We start from the raw sequence: 20,993 nt of genomic DNA, 5'->3' as shown, positions 1-20,993 counted from the left end.
ATTAGTCATATGAAGAGAAGAGTTCTGAACAGCTTGTTAGCATCTCTTTTTAAATGCTTCACCAGGAGAGTGACAGAGCAAATTAGAACTTGTACACTGCACACAGCAATGGTGCACAAGTTCTAACCCTCTGTTACCTTCCATCTCCAATCCCACAGCACAGAATTAGCACTTTGTAAGTAAACAGGTCTGGGGAGAGGAAGGTTAACTCGACATGCTGATGAAAGAAAGCTTTAGGAAATCTATTTCACACATATACTCAATAATAAACATGTGGAAGAAAAGCTCCTTTTGATACGGCCAAAGTTTACACTTAGTTTAAAAAAAGAGTTTGAAAACACACTGTCAAATGCCAGCAAGCAGTTGAGGCAGCAATTAGAATAAAATTATCTTTCTCTACTGTTCCTGATGCAGTATGTGGGATCTGCTTGTATGTGCTCTTATCATGCAGCTGAACACCACCAAAGACAATGGTAAGTTTAGCATTTTAGGTTTGTCTAGCATTTACTCTTAGCTGTTTCACTAGCAACTGGAGCAGATTAAATCTGAGTCACTTGTGAAATACTCCGTGGGTTGGTTGTAAAGGACACTTAGGGTACAAGTTTTGGGATCATGCCATTCACCCATGATTTCCTGATAGCACCTGTGGTGCTGCTGATGAATGCCAGACTATTGTGCTGCATTAACATCACACAGACTGCATTATCTCTTATCTCTTGCTCAAGTGATTTAGTAGATCTTCTTAGGGCACATGTATGAAAATTTCTGCATAGCTTTACATTCACCCAGGAAGATTTTTAGAGGATAGGAACCAGAAACATAAATCTGAGTAGGAATTCTTTTCTCATCTGCTTCAAATGTTAGTATAGTTACTCGGATCTTTCCTACCTCTGCTGAAGCTTATTAACACCATGTTCCCCCCCCCAAAAAACCCCATGTAGATAAACCTCCATGCTCACACCTTTGTGATAGAGATACCTACTTTAGATTAATGAAGTTGATTTTGAATTTACCTTCTATATTAATGAGGAGATAACAAAATAGAGGCATAAGAAACAAGCAGCTTTGCTTTTCTTCATGCCAAGCAGACAGCATGGCTCAAAAAGAAAGGTTCTACTTAGTCAAATTATGAAGTCTAGAAAGGAATTAAAAATCACCTTGAAAAAGTTTTAGCTCTTTAATCTAATTAAAACTATTTTTTTCTTCCTGCACTCCAGCAGCACATTTTAACTTCTTCCTTTACTCACACTTACACTCTCTAGTCAATAAGCAAAATAAAAGTTGCTGAAAGGCTCTCACATGCATTTAGGGCAATAGGGCTGAGATACTATAGGCCACTAAAACACAGGTCACTGTTAAGCAGTGAAGAAGACTTCTGCAAGAACCTCAACCCAATCTGCTGCTCTGTAGAACAGTGCCACCCCCTTCCCAAGAAGATGTCCTTCAGAAGGGGAAGTCAGCTTCTATAAATCAGCTGGTGGATCAAAATATAGGACTTTTGTAATTTTCACTGATTTTTTTTTTTCTTTTCTTTTTTTTTTTTTTTTTTGAAGAGAACAAGTAGAATCTATCAGTAAGGGATCAACCACCAGGTGAAAAAAAGAGAGCCTTGAATTGCCTGGTACAGGAGTATGACTATTGTTTATTTTTTAAGTTTGTGAACTGGTAACAAAAGGAACAGGGTTAACATACCTTAATTTTTGGCCAGTAGATTAAATCAGCAAGATGTTTAAAACTGACTACATTAATTTACAGCCCTAATTCTAGTCTGGGAATTACTGAAGAAGTAAAGGAAATAAAGATGACAACACTGGACTGATTTTCCAAGATGCTTGCAGTGCACCCAGTGATGGTGGTGCTCAGCATGGGCCACTGCCCCAGCTTGTGCCAAACAGCACCCTGCTGCAGCCACCCAGCTTCCAGCCCATGAGCAGAGCTGACTCATTTCTATACAACACTGCTATTTCACAAGAAATGCAGCAGAAGATTCCTGAAGGCCTAACTTACATTCAAGAAGAATAGTTAGGCTGCTAAATTGTCCAGGCTCTTTCAAAATACTTCCTCAATTTTGCAAATGTAATTCCTCATCTAAGCTTGATTCAGCTCTGTTTTAAAAATCAGCTACATTTGTGCTAACAACGCTGCAAATGCTTTTCAATATATTCAAGGTTAATTTGTTAATTTACCAATGTGAAGGTTAAGCTGACTAAAGGTATTTTTAGCTAGAATTTTACAGAATTGTACTGGCTTAACTAAAACAGTAAAAAATTGTTTATATGAACTTCTCAAATACTGAAAAGCTCATAATTTTACTTAAAATAATGCTTCTCTATATAAAAAAAAAAAAAAGCCATAGAGGAAAATGATACCATTCAAGGTTAATTTGTTAATTTACCAATGTGAAGGTTAAGCTGACTAAAGGTATTTTTAGCTAGAATTTTACAGAATTGTACTGGCTTAACTAAAACAGTAAAAAATTGTTTATATGAACTTCTCAAATACTGAAAAGCTCATAATTTTACTTAAAATAATGCTTCTCTATATAAAAAAAAAAAAGCCATAGAGGAAAATGATACTAGTGAATACAATTTCTGTTCTAGCACTGAGTTACCTGAATTTTTTAGGATATTCAGTGAAGTGATCATCAGTACAGAAACAAACTCCTGTTTCCCTGACTTAAATGATCTTTCTTGTAAGGACTAACTCTTTTGGATAAGGAAGGCTTCTGTGAATAGGTCTAGACTTTACACAGCCATGGGTCACTAATTTAATTAGATTTCAAAGCAGCTATTCTACATTTACATTGAATACAATACTTCCTGTACCCTCCCTCATACTAACAGGAATAAAACAATCCCTCAGAAGTTTACACCTCAATGCTTGAGGAAACAACAACAAAGCATACATACAATACCTTGAGTTACAGATGGAGTTTATATTGTTCAAGCTATGAGGAAAACCTTAACTACCTGCTAAGCTGGTATTTTTAGCAAGGAAAACAAAAGGTTTTCTCCTTCCTAGTGAAACAGGATTCTGTTTGCGTCCTGTGCTCAGAAAATGACTGCTGTCAGCCAACATCAGTACCTTCCCCTTCTGTCCATGAGCTTTTACATGTATTTCAAAATTAAATAAAGCTTTTATATATAAATGAATTTTTAAAAATTAATTTTACTGGCAACAGTGGAAGTCCTTGCCTTCTATAGAAAATAGTAGGTTTTGTAAGGTTTTCTTGGAGATCTGAATGCAAGGATAAAGTAAAGCAAGGATAGGGGCTGTGTATCAGTGTTTGGTCTTCCAAGCCTTTCTCATTTCAAAAGAAATTGGGGGCTGCAATTTTCACAGGGTTCTTGTATTGCATTTGTTACCCTGCACTTCAGATTCTGCAAGGTTACTGCTCCTATAATTTGAGTGGATCCAAAACTGCATGGATTATTTACTTGAGGAAACGTTTTTTTTTTGCCCTCACTAAAAGCCATAAGAGAGTAACAAGAAACCAAGCTCATACTCTTCTTCCAGGAGCTCACATAACATTTCAAAGAATTAAGGCAAGATAGGGGCTGTTACTGGAAGTGAAACCATATTAATAGTTGGGATCATCTGCCTCCAGTTTTACCATCTATAAATGACCTGGAAAATATTATTTGACATTGCCATGGTGCTACACAACTATACTGTTATTCAACAACACGTACATAAAGGAAAAAGGTCCTTTAACAACTGTATGAACAATCTATGCTAATAACTTTTTTGTTATTAACAACAGTCCAACTTCATGTATCTTACTCTGCTGAAGCAGAATATAAATTCAGTTTCACTCCTGCTGTTGCACAAAACTATATGCTCTCTCATACTCTGTTCTTTCACAGGAAAACCAGCTTGTGTCATGCATGTAGGGCAGGGGCACTTGTCAGTCAGGCTATAATCAGGGATTCCTTTGGATCTCACATATAAATAAAACACTTAAGGTGTTCACTATTCCCTAAGCTGACAACACAGCTCTTCTGTAGACAGCTACAGCTACTACCTTACATGCTGTGTGTACAGAGAGAGAATTTTGTGAAGAGTGGATATAAAGATGTGAGTGCCAAAATTTCTGGCAAGTCCAATGCTTGATTTTGTGAGCAGCATTCCCCCTCTGTACAATGAATTAATGGCAGGAAAACATCAAACACACTTTAACCTATTACTATAGTGCAGTATTTCTGGAAATATAATGGCTACTAGGACATAAACATTTTAATGCACAAATGAAGCTGAAATTATAATAGTCTCTTTACTCTCTCAAGTTACTTAGTGGCAAGGGCAATAAAGTAAAATTGGAAGAACTACAAAACGCAGTAAAATTATCTCTTGAGTCATCTTCTTTTCTGATCTCATGGTAAAACTGCTGGACCAGAATACTTGTCTTCATATAACGGAAATTAAAAGTCAGTTAGTGTGAGATATTCAGCAATTTGTTACCAAATAAAAAGTTTAAAGAGAGCTGTTTCATGGCTTCTAGTGAATTTCAGTGTATCAGCTTAGATATTTTAAGAATCATTGCTGTGATGAAAAAGCAGACTTTCATGGTATGAAAATTGAGAAAACGTAAGTAGATATTTGAATGTAATTTAAAAATTGCTGGGACAGAGAGCACTGGTGATCCATGATATGTATAAAGCCCAGACCCATACTCTCATGTGCACACAAAAAGACAGGGGTAAATGGAAGAAATAGTTTAATCTGGTTGTAAACAAAAGCCACAGGGGCAAGACTCCTTGCCCAGCTCTCCCAAAAGCTAGAAAGCAAAGCACAAAAAGTGAAAGGAGTTTAGTGGGGAATAAAGAGATCATGGGAAGAAAAAACAACAAAGTATCATGGAGGTGGAAACAGACCGCATTCTATCTTTCAAAAGCAGGAGCTCTTTGCCAGTCACAGATGAAAGTCACTGATTTGATTAAAAGTAGTTTAAGTGAAAAGAACAGGAAGACCCAACTAAGTATAACTAAGAGGTTAGCATAAGTTTAGGGCCAGGATCCCTATCCTTATTAGGAGCATAGCAAATAAAAAACAATTATGGTGTTATTTCCTCTATTATGGTCATTTCTGCTTTACGAAGTGGTGAGTTGTAAAAGCAAGTGCTGATGTAAACATAGTATTAATTAATAGGACAGATCCCTTATCCAGTTACAGAGCAATGTCCCTTGGAACATGAATACAATGAGGAAGAAGGCAGAAGATACAAGAAGCCGTAAGAGAAAATCCAGTCTTGTAATATTTCCAAAGAAACAGCATCTTGAGACATCTGAGGATGCCACTCAAAGGCCAACACAGAGGTCCAGAGGCACACACAGGCAGAGCCTCCTGATACTCAAGAGAGCTGTAGCTGGGACTAGACAAATTGCCAGAGCTGTGACAAGAGTGCTGGAACCAGAGCTGTGGGATTTAACAGGAAGATGAAAGCTTTCCATAACACATCCCTCCTTTTGCCTTCTCCTACCCATAGTACTGTACCTGAATACTGCCAGCTCAAAACCACACCTGCCTCATAAGCACATTCCTGGCTACTTCTACCTACAGTGGTGGCAAACCTGTATGTTTTACTGTCTTAATTTTTTTTTTTTTTTTACACCACAGTGCTGCTTTATCTTCAGACTAGCAGAAGTTCATATGGAGATGGCAAACTAATTTGAACTGACTGTAGACAAGTCAGTACAGGTTTTACTGAGTAGCACAGACCAGTGGGGACCACCAGAGAGAGAAGAGCTTGGGTAGCAAATTTTGATTTATTCACAACACATGGAAGAATGTGTCAGCAAAGGCTCTCAAAGTGAAACATATTAATTAGTTAAGCCTACTCAAATGTTGTGGCTATTTTAAAATTAATAGGGTTGAGTAAACTAGGGCATGCAGACAAAAAAGGACCACAGCCCTGAAAGCATATTGTGTGTATACTGAGAATTATCTTTGTTGATCTGGATCTAAATGGATTTCAAGGTCTAATAACGAATCAATGAATTGAATACTGTTTCCCAGATTCCTATCTCTCTGTGACCAGGCTATTATAATGACCTGGGATTCAAAGAGAGTCTTGCACTGCATTATATTATACCAAAGCTGGTATTAAAGAACTTTCAAAATATGAAATCATGTGACAGTTGACTCATCACAACAAGAACCACAAAGCTGAATAGCACTGTTCTCTTTTTTACATATCCATGTAACACGCAAATTATACCAAGAAGAGTAAAAGCAAAATAATAAAGCATGGTGGGTGTCAAATGTCATAACTTGCTGTTATCTTTCATGGTATGTGTATGTAAGAGATGCATGGATCAGTTTACAGTTAGCAAGAAGTTTGTGACAAGAAGAGATCACAAGAATCCAGTAATATTTAAAAAGTAAAAGTTAACATACCTGTTCCTTTACTACTCTTTTTTTCAGACTGTGCCACTTGTATAACCTCAGCAGCAGCATCCCTTACTACCAGATCTTCATTCTGCAGCAGGAGAACCACACATTTCCACATAGCAAGGGTATCGGACAGTCCTGTATTTGTTGATGGAGAAAAATTAGAATTCTATTTCTAACTTGCATTCAAAGACTTTACAGAGCTCTGATTCCACACCTATACAGAACAAATGCAGTGAAACACTGAAACAGAGGCAGGAAAAATGCACTGGCAAGCCATTGGGAAGACAACCAGTAATACGACCAAAACCTTTTCAGCATGTGTGAACTTTATCTAGGTGGTTGACTCAGCTTCGTTTAAACAGTGGGCAGCAGATAAGAGAGAGGATCTCTCTTAATTCAGGTACAACTTTAAGTCTTGGGTACTCTGAATTTTCTATGATTTCTAGAAGTGCAGAATTCCTGTTTGGCAACAGGCAAAAGTTTTGCTGCTGGATACTGACCAGTACAGTGCTGTTGCAATCTGCCTGGAACTGGGGCTGTCAAACCAAGTTTTGTTCAGATAATGCCAGTAGTGCTGGCCAAAAATGCCATTCCCTGCAGGAAATGGCAAACAATCCAACCTCCCAGGGATCTACTTCTCCTACACACACTTCACCCCACAACTCACCAACATTCCCAGCTACCCTTCTACCCACTATCAACAGACAGCAAGCCAGGTTTAATCCATAGGATAATTAACTGCACACAGTTAAGACTAATCAGAGAAAACTGTCAAGAGAGAGGTGTTCATCCAGTAAAACCCAAACAGATAAGACTCAACACACCACCCCAGAGGCAATTCACATCTCACAAGCCATCCTCCACTTGCAAACCCTTGTGCCATTTAGTGTTGTCACACTAAGGATGACTAGAGGAAGAAACAAGATTGTACTCATAGGTTTGCTAGGGTACTTTTCAGCTGACTTTCAGCTCTCGTTGCACACCCTCCACATTGGAAGGTCTTGAGGCAGTCAGCTCTTAGCTACTACTATCTGGTGATCACAGAGAACTACAGAGTTGGCGCTTCATTGCTGCACTGGTTTTCTTCAAGCATGTTATCAACAGCTCTATCAGAGATTTGGCTAGCCAGACAATTAATTGTATTTCACTGCTTGGCCAAAATTAATTGCTGGGGGCTCTACTACGCAGGCAGAAGCATCATTCCTGTATTTCATGGAACTTACTTATGTGGAAATAGGACGCAGTATAAATATTCCAAAAAGAAGCTGCTTTTTTTCCTAGCATGACACAATAATGCAATACTGGCACAGCTAGTGCAGAATTATTTCCTTCTACATACAGTGGTCAGCTTTCCCACCTAGACAAGTTTCTACTCTATCTCTAGTACAGGTGGAATTCTGCAAATGGATTTTCCAGAAAGACATTTTCTGAACCCTCAAACAACATAACAGAGAGATGATGGGGGTCATCCAGAATGTACCGACTGGCATTCACCCTCCTCCTCTTATGAATGTACTTAATAGAAGCTTATAGGAATGACTACAACTCAGTTTCATACAACCACATTTTTAGCTTCTATTTTCAACTGTATGTGGTTAAGAAAACTGACGCAGAACAAGGCACAAAAGTCAAAACAGTTTAAATGTACATGACCCCTTTAACTTTAAGGGAATGGTTTCTTTCACTACAACTAACACCAGATCATGACCTTGATTTGCTAAACTTCTCACTGCAGTACTTAAGAGTTTCACAGTTGTGAAGAACCCCAGACTGACAATTCTACATAGTACAGAGTGTCAGCTCTGTATCTTTCCTCTGTTGGCCCAATTTTCAGAGCAAAGAGCTAGTTCAGATGGCTTGACTACTGAGCCCTTAGGGTTTTCTTTTCTGGGCTGTTTTGGGGCTATTTGAGGATTTATTTTTTGTTTTTCCTTGTCTTTTTGAAATGGTATGCAGGACACAAATTGGTGCTATTTTTTTATTTCAGACATTCACATCTGTCTGACTGGAAAGCTTGGAAGCCAGCAACTGTTCTGACAAGATCAAAGAGGAAACTCTGTTCTCCATCAGCAAGGGACAAGATCCAAATAGATGAGAAACACAGCTTTTGGGAGCCTTTCACTCCAAGAGCTCCACTGTCTTCATTTGATATAAAATGGTAATGCTTTAACTAGATGGCAGAGGTCACGATTTCCAGAGTTGATACTATGAACATTTAAGTGCACAATGTTTACTTCACATAACAGATTTAGCTCTGTTAAATGTTATCAGTACCTCTTAAACAATGTATCTTAAAATAAATAGCTGACTTTTAAAAACCATTGCTATCTACAGTTTAAGAAATATAATATTATTTTTGTCTCACACAAATTTGTATGCAGTCCATATACAGGGTCTTCAGCTACTCAAAGCAAAATCAAATAAATAATTATATTGGAAATTATCATAGAAATTGAAAGTATTTAAAGCTGCCTGTCCTCTTCAGGATGCAAAATAATTTCTTTATCATCTATCACTACCTATTTTGCATATTTCCTGACCCTTTAGTCACAAAATCCCCTTATTCTATGTTCACAGAATACAGAGGAAAAAAAAGCTAAAAGAAAAAACCAATGTCTTCTGCACATCAGATCAGAAAGTTTCACTTAGCTTTGCCTCTCAGTCAGTTATGTATTGTTGAATAAAGCTATGTATGGGGTTTTTTGTTCACTTGTTTTCTAAAGAGACAATCTAATGTTAACTTTAATAAAATATCATCGTATGTGGGAGGTACAGGGTGATCACATTGCTAATCATTCTCATAATAGAACGTGTCCCTCATTTCTAGACCAAAGCCTTCAATTTCAACATCCAGCCAGCACAGCTTTGTTACACTCACAGTATTGAACTAAAAGTATGTCCATATCACCAGCAGAGTATTTCAGAAAAATTCAAGCCAGAGAGAAACTGCAAGCCAGTAAATCTGTTCAGCAATGTACAGTGGCCTGGAGAAATAACAGCATCTCATGTTGTTGAAGTAATTTTCCTTCTGCAGAGTTATCTCAGGAGGCTCTGCACATGCACTTTTTGTACCACAATTTAAATGTCTGTTCAGTAATTAAATCCTACTAAAAACTTGAAAAAAACCCACACTGTTGGATGTACTTACTATTGGATGTATTTATGTGTTTTGACTGCATGTACATATATGTATACAATACATTTTAAGTCATGTATTTAATGGGTTTAATCTAAAAAGATCCAGAATATTAATGTTCAAACTACTCACCAAGAATCAGCTTGTCATTGATCAGAAGAAATGATGTTATACTTTTAAGAACTTCAGCAGCTGCCAACAGCATCTCTGTCTGTTCCTCATCCCCACAAAAATAAACTATCAGCTGAACCCATTTTTTCAGGACTTCTTCTGAAATCTGAAGGCACAGAACATGTGAGAAACATGCTGAACAACCCGTTGTTGCTACATACCATCACATTAAACAATGGACTGCTGAAGGGATACTACTCATTAGTAAATGTGGGCTTGCTTTCAAGGTGGTGAACTCCATGTGTCTATTCAAAAGTTGGGTTACTGTGTCACAGATAGTTAAGATGGGAGAATTTCTGTTAGTCAGAGCAGTATTCATAGTCAATTCTGTTGCTCTATCCCTTCACTCCAGACTCACAAATGAACACAGAAGTCAAGCATACCTTTGTGTCCTCAGTTCTTCTAAATATGCAAGCCAAAGATAAACATACTGGACTATAACAAAGAAAAGCAATTCTCAGAAATATCCTGCATGTAGACACATACACTTATCTAGAAAAAACAACTAAGAGCATATGAACTGTAGCATCAATCTTAGGCTTTGCTAATACTACAATGCTTGGTGACTACAAAGGGGTGAATGCAGCTCCATCTGTCTTCTCTGCAGATACTGGGGATGGAATTTTTGTAAATAAAACTGCTGAGGTATTTCGGGTTCTGATAGCATGTGCATTCAAAACACCAAAGGAATCTCTTCGTTGATTGATACACTGCCAAGCTTGCTGTCCCAAAACATAAAGAACTAAAAAAAATAGTGGGAAAGAGAAATTTCCTGTTTCAAATAAAACCCACTTGCCATCTTTCAGAAAATATTTAGTCCTCAGACATATGCTAGGAAAACTACAACTATGTAAGAATGGGAAAAGCTTTGACTCTTTCCAATGAGTAGTGATGGCTACCAGGTTTTTTTGTGGAAATAAATAACACACATTTTACCCTTAACTCAAACAGTGCTTCCAAGACTTGTAAACTCTGACCTCCACTGGGACAGCTGAGGCATAACTGTGAAGAGAATGTCCCGACTTTCATAAGTGACCATGAAAGAGCTCAGACTCCCTGCACATGCCACACTTGGGAAGCTGGCGGGTCAGTCAAGGTGCAGGAACCTCAAGCATAGGTTTAACAACAGAACATGCAAACTGCAAGAGGTGGCATCCACGCAGAGCCACAAGTAAGTATGCACTATGGCAATTAGAAGGAAGCTCCAGTGGGCAGGCAGGGTTGGGAACCCAAACAGATTAGGACCTCATGCACAGGAGGATAGAAAAGAAACACCAGCTCAACCTGGAGACACTTGAGGTACACGTAACTAACTTTTTCTCCTTACTTTCCTACTTATTTTGAACTAAAGGAAGTAAAAACCAGAACAACCAAATACTTTAAAGAAGAGAATCAGTGAAAACATGAGTTGAGTTAAAGGTCAGAGAACTGCAAGAGGATTCGTTGAGGGATAAATGGAACCTTGGTCATACTGTGCCTCATTCTGTGTGGCCATGAACCTGGACTGCACAAAGAGCCAGAGCCAGACCATGTCCTACAGATTCTGTAACAGGTTAAAAAGTAATCTCCCAAGATGTTACAACTGCTCAAATTTTGAACAGACACATGGACTATCTAGAAAAACAGAACTTGACTTTTACTTTATGGAAAAGAAACAATCCCCTCTACAGAAGCAAATACTGAATCTAAGTCCAAAGAAAGAATTCAAATGGAAAACTGATGTACTTAATCTTCTAAAAAGCAGAAAGCACTCTCTGTACAGAGGTCTTATATCTCCCATGATTTAAATGTTTGGTAGAGAAATGTGTTTTACCATTAATCCAGTTAAGATGGCTACAGTATTTTTCATTAATTCCTCTTTGTACATTAATACAAAACTTCAGAGCAATATGTTCCACATCTATTTGTGTAACCACATTTATACGGTTATTTTAATGTTTATAACTTGAGAATCTTGCATTCTGCCTTTTTTAAACAAAAGTACATAGAATCACAATTCATGTTCCCAGTTATTGTGTGTGAATCTGCAGGTTCCTTTTTTTCATATAATGAGACAAGATTATTAACATACAATATGAATCAGTTCTGCTGCATTCCATAAAAAATAACAGCTACATAAAGAAAATCTTCCTTTTAAAACAGATCATGACAAACTTGTCTATTTCAAAATCTCCGTTAGGTATTTTTTTTACCTTTGAAAACAAAGAAATCCAACTGTCTATCACTAAAAGCTGCCTCAGGACTGCTCTACACACACATATGTGACATCACAGACTGCTGATTTAAAATCAAAAGAAATCTGAGCCCGTAATTTGTGCTGGTATAAAATTAAATTAAACAGTCAATAAATAGGAACAGAGAACACAGAGTCTTGACTTTTACAATGGTTATTATATTTAGTGTAGTATTTTAAAAACAATTTTTAAGAGGAAATTCAATGAGAAACTCCATGCAGACAACAAGCTGGTGTGTTCAGACTGATTTCGGGCTGAGACTTGGCAAGGTCATCCAGCACACAAGAGAGGAAGGGAACTGCACCGAACCGTCATCGCTTTAGCTTCTTGCCTTCCCATCAGATCTGCTCTCCCTCTGGCTCCCCAGCAATTACAAACCACAACAAAGTTGCACTTTAGTAAATGGACTGGATTCAGTACCTGTCCTAATCACCATAGGCATTTTTCTTTCCACATTATAGTGACTATTTTGGATACTCTCAGAAGTTGAAATTAGTCCACCAGAGAAATCTGCTTACACATTTAACTTGAAATTACTTTGAGAGGGATATATTAAAGATGATATGCATGACCATTTCATTTCAATACATGGCATTGCATTCAGAGAGTAAGACATAATGCCAAAAATAGTGCAATGACCCAAGAAAACACATGCTTGGGGCTTCCATCTGAGAGAAGCCACATTACTTCTCTCACCAAAAACTCCAGAATCACAACACTTCGGTTCCCTTACCTGCTGATGGTTCTGCAAAAGATGGATAACCAACCTGGAGGCAAATTTGAGAGCTATGCTTTGAACTTCAGTGCTGAGAAAACAAGGTAAAGAACACATTAAAAAAAATTAGCTATTTCTGCCATCATTTCAGCTGTAGGAAAAAAAAAAAGTTCTTATTCATTTCTAATTGTCACCAATGGGTGTTTTGCAAGCTGAGCACTCAGAATTTTTGCATTACAGACCTTGATGTTAGTTAAGTTTTTAGTTGATATGCAAATGAAATATGTTCTTACTTTCACCCCTCTTGTGTTTATTTTCTATCTGCATACTTCCCATAGAAAAATGCATTTGAATATGGAAGCCAAGTCAAACAAGCCAGATGTTATTTTAAATTATAAACAAAAGCATTTCTTCAGGCTGGTGTTAAGCTCCAGTGATATCTCTCCTATAGCTGCCAGAAATGTTCCTAGTGCAGAATATGCCAGCTGCCAGCTCCTGAGCTCCCATGCTGCCCAGAACAGTCTAAGGACATGGGGCTTGGCACCATGGCTCCTGAAGGGCTGGTCTCACCATGAGGAATGGCAACATCTAAGCAGTAAGGTCTGTTATTTCACTATTTCCCTCTAACAGTGGGGAAATAACAATAACAATAACAATAATAATAATAACAATTCCCAATAACCGTTTTATTTTACCCCAAATATCTTATTTCATTCCAGAAATAAACACCCCACATCATCATTTAAACTTAAAAAATTTAGTGCAGATCAGCAGCAAATATGCACAGCCATAAAATGCTGTTCTACACTTGATACCCTAAATATCATAGAATCATAAGGTTGGAAGGGACCTTAAAGATCATCAAGTTCCAACCCCCCTGCCATGAGCACTGGTAACACTGAGATGCAATGTTTATAAGGCTTAAAAAAAAAAAGACTATTAGAAACAGGATGGTCTTGGTCTTGCCCCTAGAGCCTGGATGCTTTCATCCTGTTTGTCCACTCTGTTGTGAAGAGATGGACACATTCTTCTAATTCAGTAGGAACTACAAACTGGCTCCAAATTTTCAGCGCCTTCTGCTGATTCTACAGTCCAATTAAGTAGTGATAACCCTAAGGATTAAGGTTAACTATTCCTGCCAATCCAACAAGTGAAATCAGATTTGTCACTCTTTCTATAGACCGTCCGCTGATAAACCAGGATAGGGAGGATGGCAGATGCAGTGAATGAGGGTATGTTTGGATCATCAGTTCTACACATTTCTATGCTGTTTCCTGACTGCCATTCAGGAAGAGCTGCACTCACTGACTGAATCATCTGGCAGCTGGAGTAACTTCTTATTTCAGAAAGTGTATCATGGGACATTTACAGGTGGTGCCAGTATAACTTCAGGGACTTTTTAATAATTCAGATCTGTGTCTAACTTCTCTGAAAAATTCTAATCAAAAGCTCTCTTTATTCAAATAAGACACGCTCATTTTTCTGAAACATGGATTTTTAAATTAACTAATAAGTAATAGTTAAAAAAACCCAAACCCTAAAACCAATAAATCGACACTTCAACATTTAAAGTTTTAAAAATATAAGTACTTTAACATGCATGATAGACCATACCTTTTGGAGATATCTACAATATTTAAACTCCAAGTTAAGAGCTCATTTGGATTCATTTTTATAGAGTATTCAGTCTTTGGAAGCACATTTCTGAAATCCATATTGTAAAGAACCTCCAGCACCTGCACACACATTCACAAAGAATTTACAAAAAATCTCGACATGGATGTATACATTTGAGATCAATAAAACACTAATTTAAACCCCACTCCACACAAAGGTTCCCTCCTGACAATGCTAAAAAAGGAAAGAGGAAGTTCCTGCTTTTACATAAGAACATCTGTTACAGAATTATAGCACATCACCTATTCAATGTAAAAAAACCCCCAAAACAACAAACCACTTGTGTACTATTTAAAAAACATAATGCACATTTGAAATATATTTTTTAAAATTAAGAATGTAATTTATTGAAAACATATCTAAAGTAAATAAAATAGCACCTTGCAAAAGCACTGGAGATTGTTTTCCTTCAGAGCCATTGTGAGAAAAGTGCCTTCCAAATCCATGATTAAAGACACTACACCTCCTCCTTCTTCTGAAATCTGCTTGGAATTTACTTGCTTCAACAAGAGCAGAACTGCTTCCAACGCAAGCAGACGTACTTCATGAAACTCGCAGTGAAGGAGATGAACTATGGACACTGGTGGCTTGGCTCTTTTCTTTTCAACATGAGAACTGCTGCTCTGGATGTCAGGACCTGCAGTCACTGACAGCACTGATATCACAAGTTTGGTGATGCTTTGAAGATACTGTATCAGTCCTGGTACTGCAGATGAGTAGGGAATACTGGACTCCAATTCAGAATCTGAAATGACTCTGTTCATCTCTTCCCAAAATCCAAAGAATTGCATTCCTGAAACGAAAATAAAACCAAGTTAGGTGACAATCAGATAATGTTGCTACCTGCTCCAGACCATGAAGTGATTCTAAAATTGAAAAACATCCGGTATGCAAAAGGTATCTCAAGGTAAATTCAGGTATGAAATGAAAAAATAGTTCTCCTTAATTTCAAACTGATCCTGAATTATAAAACAGTTTTCCTTGGTATTACCTGTATTCATACTTCAATAGAAGGAAATAAGGATACTAACTTTTCTGAAAACTGAATTGCTCAACTCATGGGATGAAAGCTTCAAACAACTTAAAAATGCTACCATACTTTAAGATTGTCTGTCATCTTTGCCAATTATAGTCTGATAAGTATTTCCTTAGAGGTACTAACACAGACTTGCAAATTGTATATGCTTTGCACTACCATTGTAGAAAGTGATTAACACAAATATATGTTAAATATATTTGAAAAAAATGTAGGTAGCTCAGGAAATTAAAAATGCACCAAACACAATTACGTAATCCTATTATACTTGACAGAATAGCTTTAAAAATCAGAGATCAGACTGGAGAAAGTGCTGTCTGTCAGCACACCAGCTGCAATTGAAATCAGAAGAAACAAGGACAGGGCCATTCTGGTAATACTGAAAATCCCACATTTTGCATAGCTCTAGTCAGATACAATTACTATTAAGAAGATGTTCCTGGTGGATAAATAGACTTGTGTCCATTAAACAGTCCTGTGTGTATCAATCCAAATAATTTATTGATTTAAAAATCCAGTATGCTTTTCCTATGCCTACTAACTTTGAACAGGTAACACAGCTAAGAAAAAAAGAGCTGCAGTGTAATCTGTCTCATGTATCAGCACAGGAACTGTGGCATTTCAGCCACTCACAGTGGTGCAACTTGCCCACATGGCACAGCCCAGCTCGAGAACCTTCTGTAGTGCGTGGCCACCTCCTGGAGTGAACTAAGAGGTCCCTGGTATCTTCAATGCAGAAACTAGCAAAGTTGGCAATGTGGATATAAAATGGAAGAGAGAAAGTCCAAACAATAGTCCTCTCTCTCACACACAGGCTGAAATCCTCACAGGCTTTGAGTTCAACCTTCTTGTCCGTCACCATCAGGAATAAATAGTTTCATAATATCAAAACCAAGATTTTTGCTCAGTTGAGATGTTTCTATAGCTAGTACTGAAAGAAATTAATACGCTACATCCCACAGAGTTCAAGTACAAGCCTGAAATAATGAAAAATCATTAAGAAAAACTCAAAGAATGATGCTGCAAACTGGCACTGAGCGACGTTACGAGTTTGAAGTTTTTTTAAATATCAAAATGGATTAAAGATAAATACAAAGATTAAAGCAAACTCACTTAATTTCTTCAGTATCTCCAAGAAGACAACTCACCACTATATAACTTTGCTATTTATAGTAAGCATGCACTGAGTACTATTAAAAGCCTGAACAAGCATTACCATTGAATTGATGGATTTGACATGAAACTGCAACACAAATATGGATTCATTTTTTTGCCCATGAAGAGATTGCCCTAGTCCTTCTATTTACGGTTATATATCCTGCCCTTTCATATTCAAATTCTTTCAAAGTCATCTTATTTGACATTTACATAGAAACTTGACATGGTTGTACACTGTTTAGAGTATAAAGCAGAAGCATTTCCTGAGCAATTCTGGACAAGCTTCAAAGAAATTTGGTATTTGAAAAAGATTTTCAGACATATTACCTAACCATTAGCTCTGTCATTCATCTTTTCACCACAGTTTCTTTTCTGAACAAGCTTGATGTAGTCAAAGAAACTGCCATATCACGGCGAACTCATGTCACAGCATGATCCTCTAGAGTACACAGATGGCTTCCATCTCATAATGTGCAAACTTGTGTCTTTTATTCACTACATTTTCAAAACCTCCTCCAAACAGACTGGCATTACATACTGGTGTCATAGCACAAACTAGCATTAATGCTTATGTCACACAAGTATTCAACTGCCAGAATTTTTTAATCGTCTGGTTGCCTTGAAGATGAATTAGGCCTTTGTCCCAATTACTATAGAGCCTGGCTCCACAGATGCCAGCTGAACAACAGAGTTAATACCAGGCAGTTTAAAGAAGAAGGTTCAAATTCAAGCACCTCAGTTCAAGCCAAGAAACAGCTTCAGCTTTGGACCTTGCACCCTCTCAGCTTCCTGCATGCTTCTCTCCCCAGCTACATTCCAGCAATCCATGAGCTCACTAGCTCTGTTGTACAAGCCAAGTATATATTTTTAAGTATATTGCAAGAGAAGTGCTTTTATTTCCTATCAAGGTAGCATTACGTTGAGATAGAGCCAACATACATGCAAACAGTAATATGAAAACCAACACAATGGAAGGGTCAAAGCTCTAGGGCAAGGCAAGAGAGAGCAGTATTAAATGGACAAAAAGAGATAGAGATTAACTTTAGGGGAAGAGGGGGACAGTGGCTTTCATTTCTTGGTGCCAACATTGCTAACTTTGCTAGAGCGTGCAACCAGGAGCTGGCCACACACTGAGCTTCAGGTCTGGCTCAGTAAACCTTCACTTAAATTTTGCAAGGCCAGAATAAATTCACTTGTTGTCTTAATCTTTGAAGGGGAAAATTATTTTCATACAAAAAACATGGCGGTGCTACTTATTCCTAGAACTACTAGTTTGCAGACTGCGATACACAAGCCAGAGCTCTGTTGTTTTTTTTTTTCTTTGGTACTTATCAGATACTTCTTCTGGTTTGGAAGCTTTCTGGATTACTTCTGTTTTTCCGATGTAATTGTGGAAGACTAGACACTGTGGCTCATCTATTTTACTGAAAGTCTCAGCAGTAAGGCTGTCAGCAAAATAAGACTGTCTGCATATTTGCTTAGCCTCAGCACACCATAGAGCAAATCCTGCATTCATCTACTGCTCTGCATGCTCTCCAACACTCTTTTTCACACAAATATGTACAGAAAGAAAGCCCCTGTCTTATTACAATGCAGTGGAAATATTCCTGCTTTCAACTTCATTACTAAGAAATCTTTCCTGACTTTCATGTAAATGTTTTCTCTTCTGCTTAACTTTAAGTAAACTCTTTTCTTTGGCTTACATAAAAATATCTGACTAAACCAAAAAAACAGTTTCCCAAAGTAAATGTCTGTCTCTGTTGTTAAGATACAGGAAGGACATACTTTTATTTACAAACAACAATCATTGTACAGTTGCTGCAAAAAGGAAGAAGTACATTTTGCCTGACCAAACAAGGATTTTAGCAAAGAACAGTCATGCCTAAGAGGCTGACAAATGCAAGAGAGTCTCCAAGGATTAAATGGATTAATTTCACCACTCCCCAACCCCACCCTTAAGAATTGGTTCATTTGTGGGAAAAGAACAACTCTGGCTGTCTTCTAGGAAGGACACATCTTACACAACTTGGTTCTCACCAACACAGTGCATGAACATCCCACAGTCTTCCTCAATCCCTTTATGGGATACATGGAGATATTCATACAACATCTGTCATAATATCTAGGTTTGAGTGTGCTTTTTAAAAATCCTGTTTGTGATCAACTGATGTTCACAGTCAGTTATATGAATTTAAATGTTTTTTCTGAAATAAAGAGGAAGAGGAGCAGAATGGAATTATTTGGCCTCGTGAATCTCCAGATACAAGCTTCCTCAAAGTTTAGCCTGCTTCAAAACTTGTGGCCTGCCTGACTGGCTGTGAAACTTCAAGGATTACTTGTCCACTTTCTTCTGCTCTTCCTGGCTGTAGGAAGCAGGCACTGTTCCCAGAATAAGCAGATACATACAGTAAGGACAGAAAAACTTCCTTGTGTGGGGATTAACAAGCTGTCAGCTGATGGACAGTTCAGCTGATCTTTCATTTCAAAGATTCTACCATATGTTCAACAGTGACAGAAGTAATTTTAATTCCTTCTCTATTTAAAAGCTTAACTTGTTTTATCACCTTGCAAGCTGACGAACAGGACGATTCTGAATTTCTGTTGGATTAGGTAATTTTACAGTGGCTGTCTAAGCTACTGACAATTCGACACCTCTCTGTGGTAGCACAGATATACTGTATGAGGGACTTTTTTTTTGTATCTGTGATTGTGATACATCTTAGTATTTGCATACTTCAAGATAAATAGAGAGAGCACCTCGAGCATTCATGTAATTTTCCATCTTTCTACTACAGGCTTCATTAAACAAGAAAAGAGCAGGAAAACAGGGGAGAAATTATTACAGACATCAGAAAATTTACCGACACTGCAAAGTCAGACAAAAATTACAAGAAGCAATGAATTGCTGCTGTGTCTGCAGTACAGTGTTATGGGAAGGAGGTCCAAATGTCAAAAACCTGGACATTCATCATCAATTGCAAAGAAGTGCTAGAAGTTGCAATTATTTATGAACCTAAAAGTGGTTAAAATCCTTTGCATTCACAAACTACCATCTATCCAAAGGTATCTGAAGAGATCATATGAATAAAGAGAAGGCTGAAAGGTAATCAGTGCCAAGAAGAGATTTTCCTAGACAAATACTAAGAGAAAGTATTTTCTTTCATATTTTCCCTTTTTATTAAAAGTGGATTAGACAAAGTGACTGGTAAAGAGAAAAAACCCAAAGATAACACAGGAAAGTATATTTTAGTAATAATGTGGAACTAAGATAACTGTTCACAATCAGGAAAAGAGCATATTCTAAGGAGAATGGAGGATGTTTTATTTTAAAGACATCTGCAACATCTTTCACATCAGAGACTAAGCATCAGTTCTAACAGTACGGTTCTAAACTACAAACACAAGCAATTAACAGAATCCATGCAAGCATCCCATTGCATTTTGTATAGTATAGGGGAAAGAGCCACAAAGATGATTAAGGGAGTGGAACATCTCCCTTATGAGGAAAGGCTGAGGGAGCTGGGTCTCTTTAGCTTGGAGAAGAGAAGACTGAGGGGCAACCTCATCAAAGTTCACAAATATGTAAAGGATGAGTGTCAGGACGATGGAGGCAGGCTTTTTCCAGTGACAGGACATGGGGCAATGGATGCAAACTGGAGCATAGGAGGTTCCATGTGAATGTCAGGAAGAACTTCTTTATTGTGAGAGTGACAGAGCACTGAAACAGGCTACCCAGAGAGGTTGTGGAGTTTCCTTTGCTGGAGACATTCAAAACTCTCCTCGATAAGTTCCTGTGTGATGTGCTCTAGGTGATCCTGCTCTGGTAGGGGGTTGGACTAGATAATCTTTCAAGGTCCCTTTCAACCCCTAAGATTCTATGATTCTGTGAACGTTTTCAAAGGAAAAGAGGTAAAAAAAGCATTTGGTTTGGACACAGAGACTGCTATTTTTCTTAGAGCTTCTCTCTGGCACAGTACCAGGTTTTCTGCTTTTTTTGCATTCATAGAAAGTCCTCAAAGCCTACAGAGACAATGCTAGTCAGTCAGTGATACATGCTGGAATCTAAAGAGAGCCTAAAACAAGACTTCAGACAGATGAGCAGTCTCTGTCTTCACATGGGGATAGAATCTTAACCGCTAACATTAACAAACACTCTCAACTTCACTCCCCCAGAGTCTGATTTCCTAGAACATCTTTCCACATTCCCTGTTCAATACCATGCTCTACCCTCCACAGCCCTCCTCCTTTCACTATGTCCCCACAATCTTTCTGAAAATATTTCTACTCTCCTCATCCCACATCTGTGCCACGAGTCCTGCCTCTGACATTTTCTTGACCACCTACCACCATTGCACACCTCCCCCTCACCCCCACCTCTTTTCTCCTGACATTTATTCCTGCCAGCCCCAGTCCATTTGTCTTTCTGTCCCACACTCACTTTTGCACTATCTTTGGGCCACTTCAGCATAGTAC

At 37.9% G+C, this 20,993-nt stretch overlaps 1 protein-coding gene across 1 annotated transcript in view; it reads right to left on the bottom strand.

Annotated features, from left to right (window-relative positions):
- THADA (thyroid adenoma associated) overlaps positions 1-20,993 on the bottom strand; it is a 178,090-nt gene that overhangs the window by 26,547 nt on the left and 130,550 nt on the right. Inside the window, exons 31-35 of the mRNA XM_010004965.1 lie at positions 14,707-15,119; positions 14,264-14,385; positions 12,668-12,740; positions 9,662-9,806; positions 6,397-6,528 (exon numbers count right to left, since the gene is read on the bottom strand). Of these exons, the coding sequence (XP_010003267.1) occupies positions 6,397-6,528; positions 9,662-9,806; positions 12,668-12,740; positions 14,264-14,385; positions 14,707-15,119 (885 nt within the window). The remainder of the gene's footprint in view (positions 1-6,396; positions 6,529-9,661; positions 9,807-12,667; positions 12,741-14,263; positions 14,386-14,706; positions 15,120-20,993) is intronic.

This window comes from Chaetura pelagica, unplaced genomic scaffold (assembly GCF_000747805.2).
Source record: "Chaetura pelagica isolate M959 unplaced genomic scaffold, ChaPel_1.0 scaffold13, whole genome shotgun sequence".
Lineage (NCBI taxonomy): Eukaryota > Metazoa > Chordata > Aves > Apodiformes > Apodidae > Chaetura > Chaetura pelagica.
Note: the sequence above shows the minus strand (reverse complement) of the source record. Positions and strands in the feature narration are given on the sequence as shown.